The 7,983-nt window shown below is 40.1% G+C and overlaps 1 protein-coding gene across 2 annotated transcripts in view; it reads left to right on the top strand.

Moving 5' to 3' along the window:
* LOC118340238 (exostosin-1) overlaps positions 1–7,983 on the top strand; it is a 210,137-nt gene that overhangs the window by 198,397 nt on the left and 3,757 nt on the right. For both annotated transcript variants that reach the window (XM_035678098.1, XM_035678097.1), the window contains 2 exons: positions 2,021–2,181; positions 5,621–5,792. In XM_035678098.1, coding sequence (XP_035533991.1) covers positions 2,021–2,181; positions 5,621–5,792 — 333 coding nt within the window. The remainder of the gene's footprint in view (positions 1–2,020; positions 2,182–5,620; positions 5,793–7,983) is intronic.

Genomic DNA, 7,983 nt, shown 5'->3' with positions numbered 1-7,983 from the left:
AACCCTCTCCTCTTGCAGCGGAGTTGCGGTTGCCTCAGGAACACAAGAATCCGTTGGTAAACAAACACTTTAACTTCCACAATGATTGTCTGTGACACACACCACGGGCAGGCCCATGGCACAGATGTGGACGTGAATAAACAGTGTGACATTAACCCTTTATGCCTCAGGAAACCTGCCACTGTTCTCATGCTTGACCGCACAGGCACTATGGGTCTGTGAAGGTAGTCTGATGCAATGTGAGTGTGCGTTTGTGTTTGTGCAGAAAACAAAAGAGAGATGGACATTTCCTCCTGTCTTCCTATAGAAACTGATATCTGCTATGTTAAAGCTTGCTTAGATGAATCCATACACTATCACATTGTGTGGGCACTTGCATGTAGCCATTAAGTTTGTCCTACTTTCCACAGAAGGCTCAGTGTGTCTTATATGCTCGCTGCACTGCCGCTCCCGTGTTGGTACTCAGATTCTGTTTGAAGACAATTCTCTGCTTCCGTAACACAAAGAAAAACAAGCCAGTAACCTTGTTTGAGATACAGGAGTTTGTGTTTACAATAGGCCTATTGAGTCATACTACATGTAGAGTAACTTTATTAAGCAATTAGTTGCAGTGGTACAAATGCTAGAGTCCCAAAGATGAGTGAATGATGCTCCCACTCTGGAGGTACTATAAGGAGCAGTGCTTTGTTATAAAAGAGCAGCTGCCTAAGTGTCCTGAGGTGGTGTGTGTGTGTGTGTGTGTGTCTGTGTGTATTACCAAGTATTTCATTATGTGCTGATCCCCTTATTCTCTGGTGTGTCTGCCTGCATGTCTCAATGGTGTTTTTGAATTCAAAAGAGGCTCTTTCTTAGGTAGCTCAAGCTCCTTCAAGGACACCAGGTGCTACAGACAACTGCACATGAAATTTCTTCTGTAGTGGGGAAGTAGGGAGCCTGAGAGGGATACGAAGGATATGCAGCTCTAGAAGCCGCCTTGGCATACGAGTGTATTAGAGAATCTCACACTTGTGAAGCATTTAGATGAAGTCTAAAGGTGCAGCCTTGTCTCCTAGAAATTATGGTTATATACAACTAATTTGCAAATACATTTTAAGGGGGACATAATGCAGACTGAATTACATTTTCTTCTAACATAATAGAGAAATGTTATTATACAAACATCCTTTCTAGGAGACAGGGTTAAAAGGTGCGGTCAGACTGAATGCAAAGTTTGTTGTACAGCCAGCAGTAACCACACAACCACCAGACAACAACAATAAATACAATACAAAGATCACTCAAAGTTACAGAAGTGCGAACTGAGGAATTTAAATTACAATCAGGCGGAAAAAGGAGATTACAAACAGAAGTGGAGTTCCAGCTGTGTGTTGAATCAGTGTGAGCTGTTACACAAACTCACACACTTTGGGTTCACGTGGTTTTCTAACTATGAGCTTACATCCATACATTCAGTGCTGTTTGTGGTGAATAAACACGCCACTACAGAAATACTCCAGTGTCACATGTGTGTCAATAAGGTTAAAATCTGTTTAGCATTTAGTCTGAACACACATTTATATATTTTTTTTACATCTCACAAACATGGCCTCCATTTTAACCCGACCTGATCCTGAACCGCTGCAGCTTTTAAAACCTTTTTTATCATCTTTTACTGGTGGTAACTTGATGTTACTACTACGTGATGTACATACTTGAATGACGGGTGGGAGAGAAGCTGCTCAGAGAGGCAGTTGTTCTGACACTGGCCTTGCTGGCTGAATGCTATTCGATAGCTGTTGTAAATAAGTGTTTTGTGTCTGTTTACTTCCTCTTCAAGCTGCTTTAATATCAGCTATTATAAAAGTATTTTGAATAGCTGTATCACCTGTTTCACCACTTTGTACTTTTCCTCTCCTGTCACCTCTCTCCTTCCTCCTACATCTTCCCCTCCTCTTTTTCTCCATTTTTCTCTATTTGTTGTCTTTATTTTCCCCGACTATATCGTCCCATCGGCCTCTTTCTTTACTCTCTGCTCCCACAGGTGGATTTTGCCTTTATCGTGTGGCAAAACTTTCCAGAGCGTATCGTTGGTTATCCAGCGAGGAGCCACTACTGGGATAGTTCCAGATCCCGCTGGGGCTACACCTCTAAATGGACCAATGACTACTCCATGGTCCTCACAGGGGCAGCTTTCTACCACAGGTACAAAAAAAACACATCATCGCCTGCTTATCATGTTACAGAGATGCATTTAAGCATTCTGAATGTAAATAAACAGTATATTCTGTAATTATTCATAATATCTTGCAGTTAAGACCACAATTATCATAAATCTCGTTGACCTCTTGCCCTTCAAAACCTAACCTAAACTTTTCTGCATTTTATTGCCTGCAATTGTTAAAATTGTTAAAAATAATGCAGCAGTCAACCAGTTCATTAATGTCTTTGTTTCCTCCAGTCTTTATCATTGTAATTCACTGTTCACCACCCTGAGTCGCTCTTCTGTGCCTCCACTTCAGTTGCTTTAACTGACTTTAACATACGCTGAAGAGCACACATTACACCAGTGTTTGCCAATCTATATCGGTTACCCACTGAATGCAGAATTGATTTTATAATCACCTATAAAGCACTAAACGGGCTGGCACCAGCTTATATTTCTGAATGATTGCATCACCTAGCCACAGTGAGACCACTGAGGTCTACTGACCAACGTCTGGCCAGTGGTGTAGTGGTGCCTGGAGAATATAATCTTAATTAATTTTATATATATATTAAATCGGCCCCTCCAGCAAAGGATAAATGCCCTGTCTTATAAACAGTGACATGTAAGACTACTCTTGCATATTTGGCACATTGTCACTTAACGTCTGCTGCTTGAGGATCATTATGAAATTAACAGTGGCAGAAGAGGAGCAGATTGTGCGTCCGTACTGGCCTGCAGACAGGAGAGACAACTACGTAATTATGCATTCTGAGCTACTATTGAGAACTATTCCTTATTCCATTTATGCCTTCGCCATCCTAGAAAAAAAAATTCAGCTTGCAGAACAGTATTGAAATATATGCATATGAGAATTGCCGACTGAAAAAAGTAAAAGTAAAAGTAAACTCCTACGTAAAGCCGGTACTCCATCACTGCTTCTGGCTGTCCCATAAACTAGACTCAAAACCAAAGGTGACTGAACTTTTTCAGCTTCGTCTTCCCCTTCTTATAAAAACAAAAAAAATAAGTCAGTAGAAGGTTTTAAGAAGTGGTTGAAAACTCACCTGTTCTATAAGCTTGCTGTCCTATAATGTGTGTTTTTTTCATTGCTTTTGTGTTTTATGTTCTTTGTTAATTTTGTTCTGTCCTGTAACTTTCTGTAACTTTCTTGGACCTTGGAACTTCTAAATCCACTTAAAAATAAAGTTTACATACTTATTTACATCTGTGGGCGAACCAGTAGAAGTTACATAAGTTATGCGGTTAAGCCCACGCAGTTGACCTGTGGTGTTGGTTGCTATAGGTCGTGTACTGTAGGTATGTTTGGATTTTGACATTTAGAGAATATTATTATTAAGTTTACCTACACTCTGAGACATACAGTAGTGTAGGTGTATTAGAGCCTTCTTCTTTGATTGTACAAAAACTGACACGTCACATAAAGTACTGTTCAAATGGAGGTTCAACAGACCATCCAAACCTTTGAGATTTATAAAGTCAAGAAATGATTATGGGAAAAATGTTCTATGAAGAAAAAGAAGAAGAAAATCTTTCTTTTTCTTTTTCATACCTACACAAAAAATGTCATTTTTACTGCAGAATGGGTCGTCTTCGACTTTAAACTTAACTGAAATACTTGCCTACCTGAAGGAACTGTACTGTAAACTCAGTTTACATTATAGTATCTATTAGGACTGTGTATTGGCAAGAATGTGGCGATACGATACGTACCACAATAGGGGTTGCGATTCAATATATTGTGATAATGTAAGCAGGGCGATATATTGTTTAAAATCAAAATTTGGCAAAACTGTCATAGTATAAAGCAGTGGTTCTCAACCTAAGGTTGGGACCCCCAAGTGGCTTCAGGGGATGTGGAGAATATATATATATATATATATATATATATATACTATGGTATATATGCAACTAGAATTCTTACATTAAACAATATCAGAGTCATCAATTTACACTGATAGCACTGCTATTTAGAGGTTGGGGGCTCAAACACAAAAATTAATACAATATCACAAACCAAAATATTGTCTATATTTTTCTATATTTTCTTACAGCCCTAGTATACATACATTATGACTGATGTACATGGTGTTATATTAACACGAGAACCAGCAGGGGGTCGCTGTATACCTAAAACCACCAACAGGTCAAATGTACCTGTATGTTATTAGAATGCATTGATTTATTCATTTATAATGGGTGGGTGGCCCAATGGGAGGCAACTGATTGGCATCAATAACTCTCTTTCCTCTGTGACTCATGACGCAGCTCTATCATGTGCAGTAGTAGACTAAAGGCATTGCCGATACCAACATAGAGTGTTTATCTAAACATGTGAAATCAATATAATGAAAATACCACGATCTTTAACAATAAAGCTACATAACATACGTCTAGGAAAGATCAGGAAAAAGACTGGAGGATGTGAATATTTTATTGAAACAAAGTTACATACAATCAAGTAACAGCTCGTTGTGGTTCTAATGTCACACATCTCAATATTTTTATGGAAGTAGTTATATGTTTGTTTTGCTGATGATCGACATCAGTTTTGTTTATTTTCCTAGCTGGGTGCGCTGTAAATGTAATGCCGTTTCATTACACTGATTGAACTGCAGGCCTATTTAAAGCCGCCATTTATAGGCATGAAACACGCCATAATATAATAATGCTTTGAGTTAATAATGTGTAAACAAGCCTGCCTTCCATTGCTGTCGCCACTGCACCACAAGGCAATGTGCTGCAGTGGTTCTGCATCACCTGTCAGGTTGATCTATTCCAACTTCACAGAAATACCTTTTCCTTCTCTGCAAGATACAAACCATATTAAAAGTCATCTCTCAGCAGTCACATATTATATTTTAGTGAAGTAATAGAAAAGGAAATGGGGTAATACCTTCTTCTCCACCTCTCTGTTGTCTCATGAAATGATTGTCAGAGGCACAAAGCTAGGACCCAAAGAAGAAATGGTAAACTGAAGTATTAAGCAGAGCGGTAAATTGAATGGAGAGGAGTGTTGCTCTCCGAAGGGATTTGAAGCGTCTTGTCATGCAGATAAACAGCTCTCTCGTTGTTCTATTGTTAGGACTCTCAATGCGACTCTTTAGTCCTTTTGTTATTTAAAATCTCAAATGCCAACGCAAGGCAGAAAATATGAGTCAGCGGGTGTGAAGGAAGGGTGGAAAGTGTGAAAGAGAGGGAGAGCGGGAGAGAGCGAGGGACAGCAGACCTTGGCAGGGAGGTAACAGCTGACAGTGATCTAGTGCTCCCATGCTGCTGAGAGTGCAACACAGCAACCATACAGAACAGAACAGAATAGAAGAGCAGCTTTAAAAAGCAAAAAGAAATAAATACACAATTAACCTCATCTGTCTTTTTCCCTTTGTGTGTGTGTGTGTGTGTGTGTGTGTGTGTCAGATACTACCACTACCTGTTCACCCACTACGTCCCGGCCAACCTGCTGACCACGGTGGACCGCATTTCTAATTGCGAAGACATCCTGATGAACTTCCTGGTTTCGGCCGTTACCAAGCAGCCGCCAATCAAAGTCACGCAGAAGAAGCAGTACAAGGAAACCATGATGAGCCAGGTAGAGCTTCACGGTTAGCTTTGCTCTCACAGACACACAGAGTCTCTTGGTCCCCTCCCGTCTAGTAGTCCACTCTGTTAACGTTACACCAGAGACGCTAACAACGTTAACTTTCTGAATGTCTCTGCTTACAATTATATTTGTGGGACCCCCAGGCAAGATGACAGACACTGGGAAACAGGGCAATGCAAAACTAAATAAATTCATTATTATGCATTACGGCCACACGAGGCATCCTCAGCACTGCCGTTGTATGGACGTTGTAGTCCATACAAGGAGAAAACACGAGGGAAAAGAGACAAATTCACAATGAAACACAGAAACTCAAAGACGATAATTCACAGGTGAGGGGGCAGATAACAAGACACAGGGGAGAATAATCAGGGCAGACAGTCAGAGTTGGAGGGAAAAACAGACAAAGATGAAAGAGAAACACAAAATAAGACCAAAATCAGGACAAAAGTGCCCTCTAGTAGAGCCCGGAACAGGACTTATTCCTGCTCCCCATGGATTTCTGACAATATATTGCCCACTCCCGCTATGTGTGCGTCCACTCCCGCTATGTGTGCGTCCACTCCCGCTACCATTCTGACCGTTCACTCCCACATAATAGAGATTCTGTGTCTCCTCCTGTCCCGCAGGATGTTATTTTACTGTGTCAGCAACAACTGAGTAATTTCTCCAAACGTCAGACTTGCCTTGCTGTTGTTTTGTGTGAAACCCCGCCGTGATCTTCTTCTCAGCTTCATTTGTTTACTTTGTCTTCTGGTTGGCGCAAACTAAATCCCGGGTCCCAATGCAGTCCTCTAGTCTGAGTACACCACCACTGTGGACTCACAGTGCGGTGCAAGGACAGAATTTAAAACTAAAAATGGTCAGTCATCGGTGTTAAGAGCTAACCAGAGAAAAAGTCAGATCCTCTTGTAGTCTGTCTGCATTATCATGGTTTAAGAATAAGAAGAAGATTAACTTTATTAATCCCCAACGGAGAAATTATTTTTCACTCACACGTAGGCCTGAAATACAGTCACACACAAGGCTTATAGACATGGTGGAGACATGGTGGAGTGATGGGCTGCCACGTAGCGGCGCTTCGGTGGCGGTTAGGTGCCTGGTTCGAGGTAGAACTGGGACCTCTCCACCTACCAGTCCACACTCCGTACTGGTATTAAACCGGCCTTCCAGTTCCCAAACCAAGTCCCTACAGATTGAGCTACTGCCGCCCTTTATTACCACCTAGAGCTCTGCCTGCAGGATGCTAGCACTGTGGGACTGCTTGTAATTTGAATAAATACATGAACATTTAATATATTCAACAATAGATTAGACTCTTGGCTTTTCAGTCACTGTACAAAAAAATGCCATGTAGGAAGTTATCCAACTATAATTCACAGGTATATAATTTTCAGAGCAGTCTGGCAGTCCAACAGTATAATAAATCCTTTAGAACTTACACACTAATACAATTTAATTGAATTGTGACAGTCAAAATTTTTCTTTTTTTTAAATTAAGGTTCAATTAATGCGGGTCGCCTGAGTGTTAAAGGGTGAAAATAATCCACCGAAAGCTAATCACACCGTACATGAGATAATCACAGAAACGAGCCCCAACCTAGACCAGAAAGAAGAGAGAGAAATGTTTAAAAAAGATTATAATTGTTGCTTAAATTAAATTAATCTGCGCTGACACAAGAGTGTTTGCAGTGTGGAGAGGCGAAGACACAAATAGTTCCCAAGTTAACATAAAAGATTAACTGTGTGTTTCCTTGAAGCCAAGCCAACACTTTCAACACATTTCCTTTCTCGTCAGACATTTGCTGAGCCAATTTTTTTAAATAATGTGGAACCTGCATGTTTACAACCATGTTTGCTTCTATTAGTCTTCTGTCCTTTGCTGGTTTTTCTATGTTTGTTGGCATATTACTGATTCGTTCGTTTATATTTATTTAATGTAAAAGAAAAAAACAAATGAATGATAACCCTATAAACCTCCTAATCAACCCAAACTAAAACAAAGACTAAAACTTCTTAAACTTAAAGCTATAATCTGTAACATTTCCTCAATAAACAGTGTATAAACTCTGTGTTCTATATGTAGTTGAGTTCTTACATTATCCCAAATGTTTCCAACAATGTTCAAACTCAGAGAAATCTGTCATTTTATTCAGGTAACGCTGCGTTTCACCTGTCG

The sequence above is a fragment of the Morone saxatilis genome, unplaced genomic scaffold (genome assembly GCF_004916995.1).
Source record: "Morone saxatilis isolate NCDOM2014 unplaced genomic scaffold, NCSU_SB_2.0 Contig7, whole genome shotgun sequence".
In the NCBI taxonomy this organism is placed as follows: domain Eukaryota; kingdom Metazoa; phylum Chordata; class Actinopteri; family Moronidae; genus Morone; species Morone saxatilis.
The sequence above is the reverse complement of the archived record's forward strand: the minus strand, read 5'-3'. Positions and strand labels throughout refer to the sequence as shown.